We start from the raw sequence: 24,131 nt of genomic DNA on the forward strand, positions 1-24,131 counted from the left end.
ATGCTTTGATTACTTTCTTGTTGACAATAAATTACTTCCCCATGTTCAAAGCTGTAACTATCATTAGGGTTATATCAGATTATTCACCCCTCTCAATGTGCATAATGTTCTCTGATAAATCTTCATCTTGTCCACCTTGGACATTTGATACATCTCTTCTTTCTGATTCACATTTTGTTGAATTTATAGCACTTAGCATTTATAGCTGCCTCACGAGCCATTTCAGAAATCAGCATAAGCAGTGGCCTAACCAGGGACCCTCTAGAAATGAATAATGCCCTCAGAAATTTTTATGTCTCACTTTATTCCTCAGAATGTCCTCCCACTTCAGATGATTTATCTAACTTTTTTGTTAACCTTCCCATACCTGCATTATCAGATGACATAACCAGAAATATTAATGGCCAATTACTTCAAAAGAGGTGAGAGAGGCCATTATGGCAATGCAGAGTGGTAAGAGCCCTGGACCAGATGGGTTTCTAATTGAATTTTTTTCTTGAGATTCTCAGTCAAGCTTGTTCCTTTGCTACTTAACATGTTCACTGAATTTCTCTGTTCAGGCATCCTCCCCAGGACACTATATTCTGCCCAAATCTCTCTGCTTTTGAAGACGAACAAAGATCCTCACTGTTGTGGTTCATATCACCCAATTTCATTATTGAACGTAGATGGTAAAATTTTAGCTAAAGTCCTTGCCCAGCATCTTGAGAAAATTGTACCTGATTTGATATCTACTGACCAAACAGGCTTCATCATGAACAGATTCTAGTTCTTTAATGTGAGACGTATGTCCAATATCATATACCACTCATCCAGTTCTCCTGTTTCAGAAATTTTTATATTCTTAGATGCCGAAAAGGCCTTCGACAGGGTTGAATGGAGTTATCTTTTTTACACTCTTTTTGTTTGATTTTGGGAAGGGGTACATTTCTTGGATAAAATTATTATACACTTCTCCAATTTCTTCTTTTCGTACCAATAATACTTTTTCAGTTATTTCCAGATCCCACCACAGGTTGATCAGACCTGGGTGCATGTCCCTAGCATCTTGTGGGCCAGTTGGGATCTTTCCTCCTGATCCAGAGCCATTGGCTGCAGCATTCTGCAGTGTGTGATGTTTTCTTTATGACCCCTAATAACATTATGGAAAACAAGAGGGACTGGCAGCACAGCCGCCTGGTCCCTAATAAATAATAATATAACATTTACAAAAACAAGAGAGGCCAGCAGCACACCCTCCTGGCCCCTACCAAATAATCATAATAACATTATCAAGGGGGCTGTGATCATTACTCAGTAGAGGGCCAGGTGACCTATCGGGGTCCTGAACACTCCTTTTATTCCTTTGAATTTGGTTTCAATATCCCAATTTTCCCTTTTTGATTCTCCCAGGATAACGGTGCAATATGACTTCCCAAAAGGCAGCACTCAAAATCATCTTCAAAGACTTATATGGCTGGAAATGACTGACCCCTCTTGGCTTGATTGCTAGCCAAGATGATACTGGTGAGCCAAGAAGGAGAAATACATTATTTAATGTACTATTTGTAAACAAATTGTAGGCATATGATTGCCACAATTCCCCTTTATTGTGGTGGATAGACCATTGCAATGCCTTAGCAGGGACCCTTTGGGTTGAAAGGTAGATGCTCTACCAAATGAGCTACACAGACCCCATGTTACTGCTACAATTTTTGAGTGGACTTTTTACAATCCACAAGAATGTTCTTGGTCTTTTGCCACACTTGCTGGAGGCAGGCCAGGTAGGAAAATGGAACTGTACTTCCTTGTTTACTACCAGCTTAATCTGGGATCTGGCTAGAAAGCGGGTTAACTAGCTTGTGTATGACATCAGTCTTCCGCCCAGGTTCCAGCGAGCCCCACTGGCACAGTGAGGGTTTGAGGTAAGCGAGCTGTGCGCATACCTGGTTGGGTGATGAAGAGGGTTGCTAGCACCTGTTCAGAACAGTTTTCTGGTCAGACAGTACTGTTCGAGCCCCCTGAGTTGGGTTTACCAGATGGGCTGCTGGCATCTCCACGTCTTGTGCAGGTCATCCGGGGTACTGCTCACGTCCCATTGGTCAACGTTGGGACGACTGAGATTTTTCTTTACCCACGGACTGGACTTGGTGCTCTGTCTGCTGCCCGGGTCGTCAGTCTACCCGCAGGTGTAACCGAGGTGGGGTTAACTCGGGGTTAGCTACCACCTCAGTTGCAGATAGGTTGGAATCACTGGATCTGTCGGCATTGGCTGAGCAGGAACAGACAAATGTCAGGGCTCTACTGCAACAGTACAGCTCTGTCTTTTCAGCCCATGATGGTGATCAGGGCTGTACCAATCTTCACTCTCATGACATCCCTCTGATTGACAATGTCCCAGTCCGTCAGAGGTACTGGCGCATCTCTCCATCGGAATACCAGGCACTGAAGGCCCAAATTAACCAGCTTCTTGAGCAGGTCATTGGAGAGAGCAGCAGTCGTTATGCGTCCCCCCCATTGTCTTGGTTCGCAAGAAGGATGGTAGCCTAACGTTGTGTGTGGACTATCGCCTCCTTAACAGCAAGACCAGGAAGGATGCCCTCCCCCTACCTCGTATTGAGGAGAGTTTGGATGCACTGTCTGGGGCCTGCTGGTTTTCCACCATAGATCTTGCCTGTGGATACAACCAGGTTCCTGTTATTGAACAGGACAAGCCCAAAACCGCCTTCTGCACACCTTTTGGCCTCTTTGAATTCATTTGAATGCCTTTTGGTTTGTGTAATGCCCCGAGCACCTTCCAGCGGCTGATGCAGAGGATGTTTGGTAATCAGCAGGGCCAGTCTTTGCTACTATATTAGGATTACATCATTGTCTTCTCATCCTCTGTCCAACAACATCTCCAGTGACTGGAAGTGGTGCTTAGCTGTCTCCAAAAGGAGGGCTTAAAGGCAAAACTTGACAAGTGCACATTCTTCCAGCATGAGGTTAGCTACTTGGGCCATGTCATCTCCAGCCAGGCAGTCACGACAGACCACAAGAAAAATGAGGCTGTAGCTACTTGGCGGCCTCCCTGTCATGTTACGGAGCTGCGCTCCTTTCTCGGTTTTGCAAGTTACTATCGTCGCTTTTTGGAAGGCTTTGCCAAGCTGGCAGGCCCTTTAAGTTGGTGGCCGAGCTTGCGGGCATCAAGCCCAACAAAAGGTCAGGTCAGGCCCTGGGCGCGGCATGGACACCTCAGTGTGAGAAAAGTTTTGAGGCCTTAAAGTCAAGGTTGGTAACAGCCCCTGTATGCCTCAAGCCCCAAGGGCTGTACCTTTCTGCTGGTTATAACCATGTGAGCGGCCACACCATGCACCTTCCTTCCACTCTTTGATCCCTCGGGTGGTGACTGCGGTGTGGCGTGGCTGCAGCGTGGCACGTTATACCTTGGGGCACATTCCCCATACATACAGGTAAGGCAGCGCACGTTTTCTTCCATCCATTGCCAGCGCAATGTGCACATTGGTGACACCGACTTCCAACTCTCGTAGCATAGCAAGTGGCCAGCTATACTGATGGTCCGGTTGTCCCGCTGGGAGCTCTGTTGGGGTTGGGTTCTTGTCCGCAGGTAGGCTGGCGTTATCTGCCTGTTTGTTTTGTCTGACGCTGGATTCCCTGCTGATTGTCGCTTGTGCGCTTTCTGCTGCAGCGTGTCCGTGCTGTTTGGCGCAACACTCTCACCCTTCTGCTCATAGGAAAAGGTATATACAGATATGGCTGAATATGTTCTAAATGTGGCTGGAAAATGTGCTTTTAAAATGTGCTTTAAAAGGCTGCAGTCAAGTGTGTGGCATGTCTCTAGCCACGGCTCCTTGGAGTAGTTCTGCTGTTTTAGCTCTGTGGGTTCTGTGGTTGCTCTGCCCTTCAATTTATTTTGTTATTTAAAAGACACAGCCATACTCTGCTCAGTTAACATGGGTTGAATAAAAAGCACTAAAAAAATCTCTTTAATGTTTTCTGTTTCTTGTTTCTACTGTTCCGAAAAAATTAGACCGAGATACATACCAAACTGGGATTTTTGTGTAGCATTACACCACAACTGACAGCAGAGAAAGTCAGATTAGCTAAAACATAACTTGGCTCTCGCAAATAGAAATTCCATGTGCAGTACAGACAAATGAGAATTAATGTGCTCAGAAATAGAGGCCATGCAGTGTGCCATATTAGAATATTCATGATTGTGTTATTAATGTTGTCTCCTGACCTTTGAGTCTCCTCAGATGGGCCTTGTGCTCAGTCTCTATTAGGGGGAACACCTCTCTTGATGGGCACCTAAACACAGAAAAGCGCAGACCACACAAATTCTGTTATTAGTGATGTGATTGACAGAGCTTTGTATTTGTAAATGTTTAAAGTTTTATATACTCATTATTTTTGGTGCAAAAAATGTACTGATACATTTTAGACACTGAAACAAGATGAAGAGATACAACAACAACAACAGCTGGAAGGGGCGACATTGTTTGCATTGTATATGCATGTGTTTATATAGCCATTCATTGAGCCAAGACCAGCTTGTCTGTTGTGGCCTGACACAGCCTTTCTGCTATGAGTGACAGCCATGCCTCTGTTCAAACAGAAAAATACATGCCTGTAGCTTTAACTATCCAAAACATTACCGATATCCACGTTCGTTATTCCATTTTCAGATATCTACAATTGAACTTAATTTAAAGTATCTTGAATTCAGGCAAATTAAAGGTACTGTATCTTGAACTCCAATTGTAATTAGTCAGACTGGAATCATAGATACTGTATCTGAAACTAGAAGTATAGTCCAAATTAAGTTGCCAGTATCCGTAATACTTAGATAGAATTATACATGAAGATGAATAAGTTGTTTTTATATATATTGCTGGAAAGGATGTTGCTTTTACCTTTTAATTAAACTATTGTATTAATAACCACAGTTGTTCGTTACAGCCTTACCAAAAACCCACTTGTTCCTGCTTACTGATTTATTTTGGCTGATTTAACTGTTTTCTGTTGTGCATAAAAGGGTCAAGCACAGTAGCTGGACAGGGCAATATCTCCACAATGCCTGGGGCTAGGGACTGAAATTTTGACTGTGCTATCCTGACATTAAACAGTTATTTACTGGTGTCAGATTGGAGAATGTTTAATGCTTGTCATTTTCCACCCAAATGGTCAGTTCCAAACGTGGCACATTGGTAAGTCTGTCCCCAAAAGACTGCAAAAGGCTCAACTGAATAGGAAAATGACAAACATGGAACTGGGAACAAGGTGAAAGGAGGACAGGATCAAAAGTAAAACAATGAACCAGTGAAAGACAAAGGGAAGTACAAAGACAGGGATGCAGGGTCGATCACAAGGGCGGGAAATAGGACAAAGGCAGGAAATAAAGCTACAGAGCAAAATTTCTAAATAAAACAGGAAACTGTAAACTCAGGGAAAAACAACCAAACAACCACAAGAAAAAGTTCATAATCAAAAAGTGTCCACAAAGAAGGAATCCACATAAGAGGACTAAAATAGACCTCCGGAGCTTGGGGTCAGGGCAGGATCATGACAACACAGCACTTAGCCTCCAATCAGAAGGTTGGTGGTTTAATCCCAGTCTTCCCCATCTGCATGCCAAAGTGTCCTTGGGCAAGATGCTGAACCCCAATTGGCCCCTCACATAAAAAAGTGCTCCCCAAAGATGATCACTGTATGAATGTGTGAATGACAAACTACTGTAAAGCACTTTGGGTGGTCATCAAGACTAGAAAAGCACTATGTTAGCATTAGCAAGACACAAGTTAATTATATTTGTTTTTGTCTTTTAGCTGTAGGCACTGATAGCTTATTCCTTTGTTTATCAAAACTCAGTTCCACATAAGCAATGAAAAACCACCACAACTGGGACAGGAGGAGGGAGGTGCTGCCTGCCTGACTGACGTGACTGTGTGCTCACAAAAGGTGTGCACCTTCACTAGTCCTTACGATTTGACGGTTCAAATGCACAACAATGCATCTCGATGAATTTCAATGTATCACATCCACAATTTCCTATATCACTGCACATGGCTGCTTTTTCATCAGTTAATAAAATCAGTCAGATATGAACTCCGTTTTTTATCCACTGCTTCCCTCAGGATGTACTATCGGCTGCCACCTCGGCCATGGTCCACGACAACTATCCACAATCAGAGGCCAACATGATACGGGATCTGCCATTACGATCACGATCTCTGATTTGCGATCCATCAACATAATCCACAAGGTGGCCGCAGCTGCAGCCCTGGATCGACAAATGATAAGGCAAAGGGACTCTGGGGAAGAAAGGGTTACATTACATTTATGTCTTTAATGTATTAAAGAGGAAGGAGAGTGGCTAGAATGTATTCTAGACCTATAGGAGCATAACTAAGAGCAGGTCCAACACAAACCTGGACCAGCTCTAACCAGCATTATCATAAAGGAAGGTTTTAAGCCTACTCTTACCTCCTGAACCGAAACTGGGAGTTGACTCCACAGGGGAGGAGCCTGATAGCTGAAAGCTCCTACTCTACTTTTAGAGACTTTAGGGACAACAAGTAAGCTCGAATTCTGGGAGTGCAGTGCTCTAGTAGGGTGATATGGTACTATGAGCTCTTTAAGGTATGATGGTGCCATATTATTAAGGGCCTTGTAGGTGAGGAGGAGAATTTTAAATTATATTCTCGATTTAACTGGAAGCCAGTGTAGTGAAGCTAATACAGGAGATATGTGGTCTCTTTTCCTGGTTCTTGTCAGGACATGTGCTGCAGCATTTTGGACAAGCTGCAGAGTCTTTTAACGACTTAGTGCTAGTGTCTGATAATAGGGACTAGTTTTTCTGCATCTTTTTGAGAAAAAAACATGTCTGATTTTTGAGATGTTATGTAAGTGAAAAAAGGCGGTCCTAGAAACTAGTTTTAAACAAATCAGGATCAAAGATGACTCCCAAATTCCTGACTGTTTCACTGGAAGCAAGGGCAATGCCATTTAGTGCAGCTATATCATTAGATAATCTATCTCTAAGGTGTTTAAGGCCAAGAACAATGAAGTTGTTGTAACTCCACTATATGTGATGTGCTGACATACGGTAAGCATATTTTATCATTTCCTGTTCTCCTGCCACTGGTGGTGGTCGCCCTCTCTGAACTAGCTCCTCTGCTAACACCGATATTTCTCTATATTACTACGGCTAATAACCAATCTATAGTTGAACATCCACATATATCACTCTCTACTCACTGGTGCTTTAGCAACAGTGTTTTTCCATCTGCGTTTCACCGGATTTTTCTGTTTGAGCTCACCCTCGTAGGCTAACAGGCCGCCGCGGAGCCACCTAGCTTAGCCCCCGTTAGCAGTCCCTTGCAGCCGGGAGCCCAGGGCGGCTGGGTGACTGTCCAGAGGGGGCATAGTGCTACCTCAAAGCCCACAATTAAGGACACACCAGTTTACGTTTCAAACTGATTTTCTCCACTCAACGACACACCTGTTGAGAAGCAAACTCTGGTCATTGGCAACTCGGGCTTGAGAAAGGTGAGGTTGGCGACAGCAGTAGCCTAGTCAATTGCATGCCAGGGGCCAGAGCAGGCGACATCGAGTCCAAACTGAAGCTGCTGGCTAAATCTAAACATTTAACCGCTGGCTGTCAAGGTGGTGTCCTGCAAACGGTGTGGGATTTGTAAATAATTGGCAAACTTTTTGAAGGAAACCTGGTCTTGTTAGGAGAGACGGCGTTCATCCCACTTGGGATGGAGCAGCTCTCTTATTTTGGAACATAACTCATTCTATAAAAAAAAAATGACAACCCGGAGTTGGGACCAAAACACAGAGCTGCAGTCCTACACACTTCTCTGCGCTCCCTCCGTATCAGTCACACAACCACAACCATATAGAGACTGTGTCTGTCCCTTGTCCCATCCAATTATTTAAATTAAACACTAACAGGGAGAGAATTCCACACAAAAAAACTAATAAAGATTAACACAACCTCTGCAAAAACACAACAAAGACAATTAAATGTGGACTATTAAACATAAGATCACTATCATCAAAGGCTATTTTAGTTAAGTAAATAGTCTCTGAACACAATATTGATTTGATTTGCATACTGTGAACACTTGCACATTGTACTTACTCAACTATACTGCTCTTCTTATTTTTCCTTTTTACCTTCAAAAACATACTGTGTATATATTTTTATTTTTATATTTATATTGTTAAATTTTAATACTCGATTTTCTTATCTTCTTATATTTAGAGATGTCTGACATGCACCAACAACACCAAAACAAATTCCATGTATGTGTAAACTTGGCAATTAAAGCTTTTCGGATTCTGATTAATGTCCCTCACTGAGACCTGGCTGCATCCTAAAGAATATGTCAGCCTAAATTAATCAACTCCCCCCAGTCATAAAAATACATTCTTTCGCAGAGACTCTGGCCAAGGAGGTGGAGTTGCTGCTATTTTTAACTTGAGTCTATCAGTTAATCCTAAACCCAAACTATGCTACGCATTTGAAAGTCTTGTTCTTAATCTTTCACACCCATCCAAGAAATCAAACAGCCAATCGTATTTGCTGTAGTTTACCGTGCTCCTGGGGTTTATTCTTAATTTTTAATGGAATTCCCTGAGTTTTTATCAAACCTTGTCCTAAAAACAGATAAAGTTATTATTGTCTGTGATTTTAAAGGTACAGTGTGTAGAATTTTTTGATATCTAGTGTTGAAATTGCATGTTGCAGCTGAACACCCCTCACCTCACCCTCTCCTTCCAAACATGAAAAAGAAACTCTGGTAGTCTTTAATTGTCATAAAAACTCAAAAGGTGTTTAGTTTGTCCAGTCTGGGCTAATGTAAAAAACATGGTGACCTCCGTAGAGAGGGTCCCCTCAATGTAAATATAAATTAATATATTTGAATATAAAGGGCCTTTTCTGGGGTAAAGAAAACTACAATTCATACAATCTAGATGAGATGAACTAGTGAAAACATCAGGACAATTATTTTACATTAAACTTCTGCCAATAGATTCCTTTCACCTAAATCTTACACACTGGACCTTTAAATGCTCAATAGTTTCCCTTTGAACTGTACATAACAACAACATAAATTATTTCAAACTACAAATATCAGTCATTTGTTCCTGTGGTTTTTGTTATAGTTTGTGCCAAAACATGCAAATAAATATATCACAACATGAACTGTATTTTTTTGTGCACCTGAGATGATTTCATTAGAAACATAACCCTGCTGCATCTGAACCTGCACCTTTATGATGATTGAGATGCCCTTTTGATGTACAGTTAAAAAGAACTACAGTGAACATGTGGACAGTGAATATGATTCATTTTGTGTTCTGCATTAGTGAATTTTGTACTTTTTGTTCTACGTATATGACCTTTGGCCCCTTTAATCCATGTTTGTAAAGATCAACACAGAGGTTACACTTTCTATGGGTGAATAGACTGAAACTGATCAAGGAGCCTCACATGGGCGCATTAGTGAGTTATAATGAAGGAATTAAAAATTATACAGTGTGCAACTTAGATGTTGTCCTTCTGTCTAGCTCTGTTAAATCAACAGAGCTTTGTAAAAGGGAGATCTTGTAAAAATGTGTAATACCAATGAAGTGTTAACACATTATTAAGAGATATTTATGCACACTCACACTCCAAGTCACACAGACTTAACAGAACATCTCATTAAGCAGTTTCATAGTAATCTTTAACACTGAGTCCCTGAACCATTGTTTGTCAGCCAACCTAGAAAATTATTTTAGTTAAAACATTTGATGTGAATAAAATGTTACACTATCCACTCAAATTCATACTTGTTTTGGGAAACTTTAGCATTGGTGACATTCAGCTTCTTTGGGTTAGAAACATTTGTCTAGCCTATAAAAGAAAACTTCAAAATATGATACATCAAAAATATGCATTTATGAATGATATTCCACAATTACTATTCTGATCACGCTTTCTTAGTGTTTCTAGAAACAATTTTTCTCAAGTCTAACTGTATGACTGTCAAAGACACGGACACACTGTGTTGGTTCATTTGCTCACTTGCGGACTGTGCGCTCAATGTAGCGTATCCAGACATTCCTGTTTTCCTTGGAGGCAGCATGAATCTCATACATCTCAGGAGGAGACGAGTCGCTGATGAGGAACATGCCTCGCTCCTGATTGGCTATATCTCTCACTATAAGGTTCTGGAGGGACAGTACTGGAGATTTGTCCTATGGCACAAATTAGATAGATAGACAAAGAAAATGTGAAAGAACAGCAGTATGAACAGCTGTTCAATCATCTGCACAACAAATTACCATCAGAGAAATCACTTTTAATTTGCACATGTATGAGTGTGAGTAATTTTTCTTACCAAACTTGGAAAGATGTACCTCTGGTCTTTCTCCTGCAGAATTACCAGGATGTCTGTCATCAGTAAGACCTGTATATCTACAGACACACACACAGCTACAATTTTATCACACATAAGAACAAATTAAATTGTTAATATGAAACCTAGTCACAAACTACCCTTAAACAAGGTCTGAAAAAAGTTACCTGTCACAAAGAAATATAGTATCATATAATGCCACACTATAAAAACTTAATAGGAGATGAGTTATGAAATGAAGGCAGGATTATGTTTTTTAATTTTACACATCAAAGTCCCTAGAGGGCAGCGTCTACCTGCACCCTTACAGCTGCAGAGGAGCTGTAAGGGTGGGCTCTGTGATGGTGGGCTCAATATCCAAGGTTTTTAGTTCTTCTCCTCAACATGTATCAGTCTCTCATTGTAATTGGCCTAACTAAAAATAGCCATTTCATTGAGGGGAGACACAATATTGCTTGTAGAGCCTCATCACAAGATGCTGAAGTTATACATGACCCATGAGTGAGAAGGTCTTATTTTTTAAAACACTACATCTAAAGTAATGAATTCATTCTTTTTTTGGGGGGGGGGGGGCTTGTTAGGCCAAAGGCTTGACAAGCTATATGGTGAAAAACAATATGCTGGATACATTAGTCCAAAAAGCTGGAATTGTAGGGTTCTTTGGATGTTTAGAACATACTAACATGATGCAGGATGCTGCCTCTAATTTTGATGAGTTGTTTAATTGTTAAACATTTGGGAAAAGTTTTTTCTTTATTTTGGTATTTAGTTTAAACAATTGAATTAGTGTTGAAGTAAAACATTGTATTATTTAAAGTACATAAATAAGGTAAAAATTTCGCAAAAGAGGTGCAGGACTCACAAGCACAAGTAAACTCATAATTCTGGTATAGCTTGTTGAAATAAAGATTTCCTATAACCCGTTGTAGTAAGTAACTAGTATAACTTACAAATCATGAGTGATTAAAGTAAAAAGCCTCTGGTAAAATGGATGAAATGTAACCAGAAGTAAATTCTTAAAAGTAATGATTAAGGAGGTCAAATGAGTTCAATGTATTGCTGTTTTGTTTTCCGGTTACTCTGTGTGTCTGTGAGATTGCCCAACACGCTAAATCTGCTGATTCTGAAATCAACTGTTCTGGAAAAGAGGCACAGTTCAAGACCTTCAATCACCGTAGCAACAATGTTCCAGTAAAGATGTTTTGCAGAAAATTCCAGTAAATGGGCGGATACATTTTGAAAGGAAAGAATTAGCAAGAATAGAGGTTCTTGATTTTTGGCGGCCATGCTGATCGGTGAAGGACCCTTCCCAGATATAGACAACAAAATAGACAAAGCAAATGAGCTCAGCAACATTACTCTGTGGACACTTTTGCCTGCCATGTTGGTCTTGTATTTTTAAAGAGGACTTTTGGAGTTTGTACTGAGTTTGGAGTTTTCAACAGAATTCAGCAACAAAGTGGCTTTGGCCGACTTGCCTCTCACTCTCCAGATTTCATCATGTTTTCCTCCTTTTATAGGATTTTGTCATTTTTTTACTCTTTACTTTTTAACTTTTATATTAGATTTTAATTAACACTGTATCCTTTGCCCCCACTAAATCATTGCAATAAGTATACAATTAAAGACAATTTGAGTTGTGAACATTGCCTTTATGCTTTGTAAGTGTGACAGTAACTGGATTGCTGTTGTGATTTTTAACAACTTACTGATCTGTATGGTTACCCTCATCAACTATTTTTGAACAGCTCCTTGGGGCTTACAAAGCCACTAAACAATTTCCTAGCAACTTCCAAGAGCACAGATTATAAGAAGAGAGCTGCAGTTAACAGGCTTGACTGAAAGACAATTTTTCCTCACATGGCTATTCAGAATGAATACTTTTTCAGTGGAAGCAGAGTAGACGCTTGGATGAAGACAGTTAGAAGCTAGGTGTGTCTCCTCGCCGCCAGCTTTAATAAGATTTAGTAAATCTCTTTTTTTTTTAATATATTTTTTATTGAGCACTCATATCACAGGATTTGTACATAGATACTGAAAAGGGTATGGTTTGAACCCAAATGCAGCAAAAAAGCATTGTACAGTTGGTAACAGTCTTTATTGTGGTGATAGCTCACCACAGATCAGGGAGGCAGGCAATACAAAAAAGGCAAAAAGGCAAAAGACTTGATCGGGGATGGAAGGCAGAGGTGATTACCGGGTTTGAGACGAGGCAGGTTAGTCAGAGACAGGCAGGGTCGGCAACAAAGAATCAATCCAGAGATGAGTGCTGGAAAGTCTTTGCATGAAGGCGATGACAATCTGGCAACTAAGTGAGAGTGGAGCTGGTGAATATATACTGGGCATGATTGCAGGTGATGAGGAGCAGCTGTGTTGGGTTGGTGAGAGGGTGTGGCTTGGCTGGCAGATGAAGCAGAGGCGGAGTCCATGGAAAAGTACTGAGAGGTGGGAGGATGGGAGACTGACTGAGAAATGGGAGGATGGGAGACTGACTGAGAAGTGGGAGGATGGGAGACTGACAGTGACAGATACAACATTCACAAAAGAGCTTTAGACCAATGCTCACCTCATTATTTTGTATGAGTTATCCCCCCCCCCCCCCCCCCCCCCGAACATACAGGACACCCATCCAGAAAATTTAAAAAAGATAATAATGATAACAATAATAATAATAATACTGATTAAAAAAAATAAGGATTAGTAAATAAATTAGAAAGGAAAAAACAAAGAAAAAAAACCACATACATAATCATAGGTTCACCATTTTTTCAAGTTGTGTACTACACACTATAGTTCACAAGGATAAATATCACAACTGTAGATGCTAGAGGGCTGCTAAGTGGTGCTAAGCAGGCACAGTCTTAAGTTTACCCAAATATGTCAGCACTGGATCCCAGACTGAAAAGAATTTGTCCCTGGACCCCCTGAGAGTGTATTTTATTTTCTCTAACTGTATGAACTGCATTAGGTCATTAAACCACAGACACACTAGAATTAAAATTCTTCTACGTGCAAGCAGTGTTGTAAAAGCAATGATGGTTTTATATATTTTCCTTATTGTACAGTATCTTCTATCAGTAGTACCAAATATGACCATTACTGCACTGGACTGTTGATCGATATCAAGAGCCTCTGACAATGTTTTAAAGATTGCAAACCAATAGGATGTTAAGGCTGAACATGACCAAAACATATGGGTTAAGTCAGCAGGAGTATTTCGACACCTGTCGCAGCTTGCATCCGTGTTAGGGTATATTTTTAGCAAGTCTGGCTTTGGAGTAGTGGATGCGATGTAAGATCTTAAACTGTTTTATGCTAAATCTGGCACATGAAGAGCTGTCATTCACTCTAAGTAAAGGGCTGTCCCAAATGTCTTCTTCCAAGTCCTCTCCCAGCTCATCCACCCAAGCTGCCTTGATCTTTGCAAGAGTTGTATTTTTAAAAGAGGATATACAGTTATTGATTCTTGAAATAAGTCCTTTAAAGCTGAAGGTAGTTTCTAACAGATCATCTAAACCAGAAGGTGATGGTAAATATGGAAAGTTGGAGTCATGATGCGGAAGGAAGTGGCGGACTTGTAAATAACAGGCTAGACCGAGGGAGGCAAAATTTATGTGATAAGTCATCAAAGCTAGCAAAAATACTGTTTATATACATATCTTTAAATTTATAAATGCCTTGTCTTTGGAAAGCTGATTATTGTGTATGGGACTTATACGGAGAAGATCATTAAACCTGAAGCTATGTCTAAGTTGAAACCATATATTGAGGGTATGGATTGTTGGTGTATTGAGAAGTAGAGATGGGAAGGCTTGAAATGACCAGGGCTCTGAGAGAGGTTGAAGTGCAAGATGCAGCTTCAAAATGGCACCAGTCCATGATTTTTTAAACATTTGAGGCCCAATAATAATGACAAAGACTTGGGAGAGCCAGGCCACCCTGTTACAGGCCTCTGTAACAGTTCTAGCCGTATTCTAGGTTTCTTCCCTTCCATATAAATGAAGTAAAGACCTTATCAATAGATTTGAAAAAAGATTTAGGGAGATAAAGTGGAATACACTGAGACAGATAGACACATTTGGGGAGTACATTCATTTTTATACAGTTCACTTTTCCTGCTAAAGATAGGTGAAGTGTTTTCCATTCCTTCAAGTCTGATTTGACTTTGTAAAATAGCAGCCAAGTTTTCCTGGTAAAGGTTCTGCATGTCCCTTGTGATGTTAATGCCAAGATATCTAAAGCCATTTCTAGACATCTGGAACGGTAGAGCATTGTCCTGAATTTAAAGAGCCAAGTCATTAACAGGATAACATTCACTTTTACTAAAGTTCAATTTGTACCCAAAAGAAGCACCAAATCTCCTCAAAGCATGAATCACATGGGGGGGCTTGAAACAGGGTCCGATACATACATTAATAAATCATCTGCATACAGAGACACTCTATGCTCTTCCCCTCCCCTATGGATTCCACTTAATGAGGGTAATGATTTGAGTGTAATGGACCAGGGCTCTATGGCCAGGGCAAATAGCAGTGGGCAGCACTGATGGGTGCCTCTTGACAGTTGAAAATACTGAGAGCACTTAACATTTTTAATTACTGAGGCTTTGGGTGAGGTATATAAGAGTTTAATCCATGAAATGAAATTAGAACCATGCCCAAATTTCTTTAAGCATGTAAATAAATATCCCCATTCTACCCTATCAAAGGCTTTCTCTGCATCGAACGTGATCGGGGACTGCACTAGACGCAGGAGGGTGAATAATATTTAATAGCCGGCGGATATTTGTTAATGAATGATGCCCCAAAATAAAACCAGTCTGGTCAGCAGAAATCACGTCATGCATTGTGGCTTCTAAGAGTAAGGCAAGGGCCTTGGCCAAGATCTTCACGTCACAGTTTAAAAGGGAGATGGGTCGATACGAGCCAAATTCCATGCTATCTTTACCTGGCTTAAGCAAGAGGGTAATTGATGCTTCAGTCAGTGTCTGTGGAAGGGATCCATTAGACAAAGAGTAATTAAACATATCAAGTAAGACTGTAGACAGTTTACTAGAGAACTTTTTATAGAACTCTGCAGGGTACCCATCAGGGCCAGGCGTCTTGCCATTCTGCATTGCCTTAATCGCGTTAATGATTTACATAGATTTTAGTGGGAGCTCAGTCTCAGTCCTGTGTCTTGTTTTTATAGAAAGAGCTTGGAGATCATTTAAAAATGTTCCATGTCAAAGCTATCATTTGTTATCTCTGACGTATACAGATTTGAATAAAACGAGATGAATGTTTCGTTAATTTCTTCTGGGTCAATAGTTAGTTCGCCATCATCTTTCCCTATTTGTGGAATCTGTTGGGACACGGAGCGGCACTTAAGTTGGTGTGCTAATAGCCGTCCAGCTTTGTCGCCATGCTCATAGACATACCCCAATGATTTTAATAGGAGACATTCTGTCTTTTCAGTTGATGACAAATTATATTGAGTTTGGAGGTCCAGCTTCTTTTTATATAATTCAGGGGAGGGGGAGGTGGAGTGCTGAGAATCCACCATAGCTATTGCTTTAATGAGCTCCTCTTGTTTTGTTCTTTTCATTTTATTTGTTCATCAATATCAACATCAATATGGCCATTTCACAAGTTTTAGAATTAAGATTGGAATGGAACACATTCCCCACCCATCCATTTTTTAGTCTGACTTGATCTTTAACCAGTAGATGGGTTTCCTTTAGAAATACAACATCACATTTTAAGCATTTTAGATGATTAAATATTCTGGCTCTTTTAACAGGCCCATTTAAACCTTTTACATTTCAGCTAATGAATCGTATAGCAGCCCTCTTTGCATCAGTACCATCTCTCATATTCAACTATAAAAAAATAAAAATAAAAAAGAGTATTAAGTAGAGATAAGTTAGAGCAATGGTTGTGATAAAGTACACAGTTATGTTTGTTTCTTAAGTGAACTAAGGTGAACATTTGTTGCAAAATTGTGGTGGTGTCCTTTCCCCTAACCCTATCCCATGTCCAGAACAAAAACAGAACTAGAACTAGGCCTATACTTGTCCTTCTCCTTGTGGCAAGCTGCAGGCTAAACACTATTTCCAAAAACTTCTGGTGATACATTCTCTTGACACTTATGCCCAGGAAGGCTCCCAGTGATCATGATATGTTAAAATAAAATAAAAAAATAAAAATATGATGGTTGAGCAACAAACAAGCATATATGAGAACGTGTATAACATAAATATTGAAAGGCAACATAAGTGGTCTGTACTGTATGTTGGGACCTGGTATCTGTGAACCATAGTTGGGCCTACATGTGTAGTCAAAAGCCTGACCACATGTCTCCTTTGTTCTGGAGACAAAGGACAGCTTCCAGAACTCAGGCTCCCAGGGTGCATCATCTTCACACATAGGTGGTAAAACTGCTCCTGGAGACAACTCTCAACCACTATTGGTCACTGTGTTCCCCATGACCCATGAGGTCACCAGGCCGATATAAGCCGAGTTTCCCCTCTGCTAGTTCTCTTTCCTCTTCACTCTTCGCCCTTCGGCCTCTTCCCCTGCCGACCTCTCCTGGAGGAGTAGGGTCTGGCCCTGCTCTCCCAGCCAGGGAGACGTCCTCCATCCACAAGCTCCACAACTTCTAGCAGGCCTGCCTGGAGCGGACTGCTAAAAAACCTTCCAAAGGCAGCGACGCGAGAGAGAGAACTTCAGCACAACTGGCCACGACACAAGGTCTGACCAGCAGATGCACAACAGGATCCACAAATCAACACGACCACTTCAGTGGACTTCGAACAGCACATCCAAAAAGGACCTTTCCCTCTTTTTCATGGATGGGTAACACAACTGGGCTTTATTATTACGCTAGGCTAAGCAAAGGACTGTTTAATCCTATTTCTATTTCATGTGATGTTTATAAGTTTGACTTGTGTTGCTGTGATATTTGGTAATATGTTATCTGAAAGTTAATGTTAGTTCAGTTATGCTGATCACTTCTTTGCATGCATCTAACTACTTTCTTTAACCTGGCACCAACACCTCACACAATCATCTCCACAAACATAACACCTACATGTGAACTCAGCCACATGGTCTCACCACTCCAGGGGACCTTTTGTCTTCGTAGTGGCCAGCCGCCATTTTGAATCTCAGTCACTCACTCACACACACACACACACACACACACACACACACACACACACACACACACACACACACACACACACACACATACATGCATACTCGCATACACACCTGTATATAGTAAGTACACCTTTTGTTAGTTTTTGTGTTTATACTTATATTATTCTCATAATAAATGTTTTTCTCCAAAACATGTCTTAGTTAATGTTGCATAAGTGTGAATTTTGCCAACCTCTACACTGTCAAGAACTCCATATCCTTCAACTTTGCTAGCTATTGATGTGGTAATTTTGGTTATAGTTATTAATTTAATTATTAATCAGAGTTCCAAATTTGTAGTCAGTAATTTCATGAGACTTATTCAATAAATTGGTTTTCTTTTCCCTTCCTTTGAAGGGTGGTGCCCCGATTTATCTTTTATTAGTTTAATTATTATTTAATATTAATATTTTTAATATTAATATTTAATAATTCAGTGATAGCCACATTTATTGGATGCCTAAAAGCACACCATTTAATGGTGCCCTGCGTGAAGGAAAGTACATAATCGTACCCCGCGCGAGGGGAAGTACATAATAACAACATTAATACCAACATTTTTGGTGCTCCGTGTAAGGCAAAGTCATTAATAATAACATTATTTTGACACCACGTGGAGCAGTGCACAACAGGTAGAAGAGCTCAAGATATGTACCTGTGTACAGTATAATACTGATTAGTCCAGCAATAACGTCAGTGAGTGTTCATACCTCGGGTCCTAAGACCGCTGGCTGACGCGATGGGTTGGAGATGTGATCTTACATGTCAAAAGCTCAGGTGGTTAACCATCTCCAAGCTGCACAGACCCAACCGCGACATATATAGTCTTACTCCTTAACAAACTTCTGAGCTTCATCAGGCGAGTCGAAGGTAAACAGGTCATCCTCGTACATCACGCGCAGCCGGGCCGGGTATAGCAGGTGAAATCTGACATTCCTCCGGTACAAGGCTTGCTTAACACCGTTTAACACAGCTCTCTTTTTAGCGAGCATCGTGCTGACATCTTGATAAACTCTTATAGTGGTACCTTGGTACGTCAGCTTGTGATTCCTGGCCCAGCGCAATGCAGCTTCTTTCTGTTGAAATCTGGAGAAACAGACCAGGAACGTGCAGGGGGATGATCTCTGACCGGATCTGGAGGTCGGGGTCCGGTGGGCTCTCTCCAATTCAGGTGGTGCAGGAAAAACATCGGGGCCCATTGCTTACATCAATGCCTCGGACATGAACTTAACGGGATCCTTGCCATCCTCGCTGTCTTCAGGGATGTTTAATATTAGCTCTCTGTGAGCTATTCTCGAGGTCGTCAATCCGATCCAGAAGTGACTGGTTATGGTTTTGAAGCGTTTTAATGGTAGACTCCACTACCGTTAATCTTTCAAAGTTGTCACCAGCCACAGACTCAACGGAGGTGAGATGGCCCTGGAAAGACTTCATTGTTGATTGCAGTGTATCCATTGAAGTCTGCAGCGGTTTAATAGCCTCTTGGATCAGGGAAGAAACATCCTCCTTTAACGAGGTTCTCTGTTTAGCAAACTCTGCAGACAGCTGGTCCATGCCAACACACATCACACATTTTAACAAAATGTGTGATGTGAGAGTGACGCGAGTGTAACTTGTGTGAATACGATATGCATGAAGTGAGGCTCTCTTATTTGTTTACTCTATTTGTTCTTTGCAATGCTGCAAATGCACAGTAAATGTTCAATTTTGAACAACACCTGTTTCCCTCATTATTGGAAGCTTCAACTACATAATAATACCCATAGGGATAGACACAGGAAAGATTTGTGGGTTTATCAGACAACAAAAAGGTCAGTGTTTGAGATCGGATAAGAATATGTTGTCCCTAAAGTCTAAAAAGTAAAGTAGGAGCCAGAGCTTTCAGATAGCAAGCTCCTCTCCCATGGAATCATCTCCCAGCTTCAGTTCGGGAGGCAGACACCCTCTCTACTGTTAAGAGTAGACTTAAAACTTTCCTTTATGATAAACCTTATAGCTAGAGCTGTCTCACATTGCTTAAAAAGAGGAATATTTGTCAGCAAACAGCACTGTATATTTCTGTGGAAGTGCAGGTTAATGACTGTTCACAGGAATTTGCAGGCAGCACAGAAAACTACCAGGAACTGATGGAAATTGATGTGGGGTTCCAATTACTGGCAGTTTTACAAGCCTCAGAAGATTTGCAGTTGACCCCCTGCTCCTAGGTCTAGGGGGGCTTTCACATGTAAATGACAATGTGTCTTTTCACATGCAAATCATGATAGTTTCACTCAACAGCGGTGCAGAGGTTACACCTTTTTCTAAAACTCTTTCTGCTGAAACCAAAACACTGCTTCACATAAAGCATATTGCTGTGTCATCGCATGACAAAGTCCCAAACATTTATCCTCCCAAAATCCTGGCAAACTCAGCACCATATTCACATGTCCATGGCATTCTAAGCTGTTGACTGCTGACATTGCCTCATTATTTGGACTTCAATTGTCTTATTGTAATGAATATGTCCATTCCTGAAGATGCCACATCAGTTGTCTACATCATCATGTTAAAGGACTCGTCCAATCACAGCTTCATGATCAAAGTGTGTCAGACAGTCCTGCAACAGCAGACAAGAAACTGCTGGCTGCTGTTTTGAGTCGGTCTTCTCACCAAATGACTGTTTGCTGCCGATGTAAATCAGAAACTGGCTGAAGTGAACACCAAAATTGCCTCAGATCGCGAATCAGAGATTGTAATCATATTGGTTGATCCTGTATCGTGTTGGCAGCTGATCATGGACTATTATTTTCGACAAGACTGCTTGATATACAATATGCCTACTCACATACTCTACCATTACTGACAACAACTCCACAATTCATTTACTTTCCATAATGTTACAAATAGTTTATTTTAGTCAATGTTGTAAATACTTTTATTTTGCTGATGTTCTCCATTACACAAGGCATCTATTGCGCTTCTGTCCATCCTGGGAGAGGGATCCCTCACATATGGCCTCACATAAGTTTCTATGATTTTTAAATAGGGTTATTAGGGTTTTTTGGTAGTTTTTCCTTACTCTTGATTAGGATTAAAGGCACCTTGTTAAACCTTTTGAGACCAATTGTGATTTGTGAATATGGGCTTTACAAATACAATCTGATTAATTTTATTGAAAATAAAGCACAGGGATTGATAACCTAAAGTTGGATAGTACTAGCCATGAAATTTTTTTGAAATAGTATGATTTTCACTTGTGTAGTATCAGACTGAATCTGCAGGATGTTGCTCTCTCCCGAGCATCCTCCTCTCCCGACCGGCGTGTACATCCCCCCGCAAGCTGACGTGCGCGAGGCACAACGACAACTCGCCGAGCAGGTACTGGGGGTGGAGAGGAGGAGAGAGAACACTTATTCCCCTGTTATTGTCCTCGGGGACTTTAATAAGGGGAACTTATCTCAGGAACTCCCGAAATATAAACAGTTGATCAAATGCCCGACCAGGGGGGAGAACACTCTTGATCACTGCTACAGCACCATCACCAAGGCGTATCATGCAGTTACCCGCGCTGCTCTGGGCCTGTCCGACCACGCTCTTATTCACCTGATCCCAGCTTACAGGCAGAAACTCAAACTTTCTAAACCTGCTGTGCTGAGATCCAAGAACTAGAGCAACAGAGAAGCTGTGGAGGAGCTGCGTGACTGCCTGGATAACACTGACTGGGACATTTTTAGAACTGCTTCCAACACCCTTGATGAATACACAGATGCAGTGACGTCATACATCAGCTTCTGTGAAGACAGATGTATTCCAACACGCACCAGGGTGAGCTATAACAACGACAAGCCCTGGTTCACTGCAAAACTCAAACAGCTTCGTTTGGAGAAGGAGGCGGCCTTCAAGAGTGGGGACATGGATAGTTTCAGACTGGCAAAATACTCGTTTGGCAAGGAGATTAAGGAGGCCAAACGACAGTACTCAAAGAAGCTGGAACAACAGTTTGCAGCCAACGACTCCTCGTCAGTCTGGAAAGGGCTGCGAGTGATCACCGGCTGCAAAACCAAATCCCCCCACTCTGTGGAAGACCTGAAACTTGCAAACGAAATGAACGACTTTTACTGTAGATTTGAAAGACAATGGACCAGTTCTAACCCAGACTCCCAGCCCCCCCACATAGCTATTACACCTCTTCACCCCAGCCTGGACAAAGACTCAACCCCCCTCCCCCCCATCACACCTCTCTCTATTCAGGAGAGAGATGTAAACAAGCTTCTGAAGAAATTGAACCCCCGCAAGGCACCTGGACCCGACGCTGTCTCCCCCTCCACACTGAGGCACTGTGCAGACCAGCTTTCTCCAGTGTTCACGAACATCTTTAACACCTCACTGGCTGAATGTGTTGTACCCGCCTGTCTCAAAACATCCACCATCATCCCCGTTCCCAAGAAGCAGAGGATCACAGGCCTTAATGACTACAGACCTGTCGCCCTGACCTCTGTAGTAATGAAGACCTTTGAGCGCCTCGTGCTGACCCACCTCAAGACAATAACCAACCACCTCCTCGACCCACTGCAGTTTGCCTACAGAGCCAACAGGTCCGTAGACGACGCAGTCAACATGGGACTCCACTTCATCCTCCAGCACCTCGATTCCCCCAGCACCTACGCCAGGATCCTGTTTGTGGACTTCAGCTCCGCATTCAACACCATCGCCCCAGCTCTTCTCCGTGACAAGCTGACACAGCTGAGCGTGCCTGAGCCCACCTGTAGGTGGATCTCTAACTTCCTGACTGACAGGAAGCAGCGCGTGAGGCTGGGCAAGCTTGTCTCTGAGTCCCGGACCATCAGCACTGGAGCCCCACAAGGTTGTGTGCTCTCCCCTTTACTGTTCTCCCTCTACACCAACAACTGCACCTCCAGCCATCCCTCTGTCACACTCCTGAAGTTTGCAGACGACACAACCCTCATCGGATTAATCACCAATGGGGACGAAGCCGCCTACAGAGAGGAAGTTAACAGCCTGGCTTCCTGGTGCAGCCAGAACCACCTGGAGCTGAACGCTTTAAAAATTGCAGAGATGGTGGCAGACCTTAGGAGGAGCCCAGCCCAAACTGCCCCCCTCAGCCTGTGCAACTCCCCAGTTAAAACAGTGGAGTCCTTCAGATTCCTGGGGACCATCATTGCACAGGACTTGAGGTGGGCGGAGAACATCACCTCCATCACCAAGAAGGCCCGGCAGAGGATGTTCTTCCTGCGGCAACTGAGGAAATTCAACATGCCGCAGAAAGTGATGGTTGAATTCTACACAGCCATCAGTGAGTCCATCCTCACCTCATCAATCACCGTCTGGTTCGCTGCCTCCACTGCCAAGGACAAGGGCAGACTGCAGCGGATCATAAGGTCAGCTGAGAAGGTCATCGGCTGTGACCTGCCGGCCCTCCTAGACCTGTTCCACTCCAGGACCAGTAGGAGAGCAGGCAAGATCATTGCTGATCCTTCACATCCCGGTCACCACCTGTTCCAGAGACTTCCCTCCGGAAAAAGGTTTCGGGCCATCAGGACTAAAACCTCTCGCCATCTGAACAGTTTTTTCCCCGTGGCAGTGGGGCTCACAAACAAGCCCCCTGCATCACACTGACTCTGCACCGCACTGACTCTACCCCACCACACCCCACCCCCTGCACATAATTTATAATTTATTACTTATATACTACTGGCACTATCACCAATCTCTGCACCTTCGCACAGCACGTGCCTATAACCCTGTTACTCTGTTACTGTATATATGTATATACTCTATTTTATTCTATTTTATTTTATTAAATTTCTTATATATTGTTGTTTTTTTATATTGTTGTTTTATGTACATAAGTAGTGCACCAATGACACCAAGGCAATTTCCTGTATGTGCAAACATACCTGGCAAATAAAAGAATTCTGATTCTGATTCTCTGTGCAGGAATTCACACTGTAAGTTCTCCTTCTCTTCACACAAACAGATGTTTTGTACCTTTGAGCCGGGATCCTGGAGTTTTCCAGAAAAGTGGGCCTTCATGGACTAGTTTCCGACGAAGCAATTCTCCAGGCTTAAAAACTCCACCAAGCCTGACTCGGGCCTCAGCCCGAGGGTCCAGCTTGGCCTGGATCTCTTGCAGCCGTTGCATTTTCTCCATCTCCTCCATCTGCCAACAAGGATAAAAGTCTTTGTCCATTTTGAGTGCAAAAGAGATAATTCATAAACATGAATGAACCAAGATAATTTAATTAAGTTTGAGTAGAATATAGAAGAACACTTTATAAACAATTGGTTAAAGGTAACACTGAATGCAAATGTATCAAGGTGGAGGAGAATCTGCCACCTCTGAGAGATTTCATCAAATACTGTTTCTTTTTTAAAATTACTGCAAGGGTGCTGTTGGCCTTTGACCAGGTCAGTTTGAGACATACAGGAAACATAGGAAGATAAAGTTTCCTGGTTTGAATTAAAGTACAAAGTGTTAGTGTGGTTACATGGTAGGTGGTCCCAAATACTAATCTGGAACTAATTTATCAGTGCACAACTATGAATGCTTGGC

General features: G+C 41.9%; 1 protein-coding gene across 13 annotated transcripts in view; it reads right to left on the reverse strand.

The window, feature by feature from the left end:
- The window catches only part of arhgef2a (Rho guanine nucleotide exchange factor (GEF) 2a), a 111,009-nt gene that overhangs the window by 30,781 nt on the left and 56,097 nt on the right, over positions 1–24,131 (reverse strand). For all 13 annotated transcript variants that reach the window (XR_011240738.1, XR_011240736.1, XR_011240737.1 and 10 more), the window contains 4 exons: positions 23,567–23,738; positions 10,380–10,456; positions 10,064–10,236; positions 4,223–4,290 (listed from right to left, as the gene is read on the reverse strand). Coding sequence is in view for 9 of the 13 variants with exons in the window: in XM_069522780.1 (XP_069378881.1) it covers positions 4,223–4,290; positions 10,064–10,236; positions 10,380–10,456; positions 23,567–23,738 (490 nt within the window). In the remaining 4 variants the exon portion in view is untranslated. The remainder of the gene's footprint in view (positions 1–4,222; positions 4,291–10,063; positions 10,237–10,379; positions 10,457–23,566; positions 23,739–24,131) is intronic.

This window comes from Paralichthys olivaceus, chromosome 3, assembly GCF_024713975.1.
Source record: "Paralichthys olivaceus isolate ysfri-2021 chromosome 3, ASM2471397v2, whole genome shotgun sequence".
NCBI classification, from domain to species: Eukaryota; Metazoa; Chordata; class Actinopteri; order Pleuronectiformes; family Paralichthyidae; genus Paralichthys; species Paralichthys olivaceus.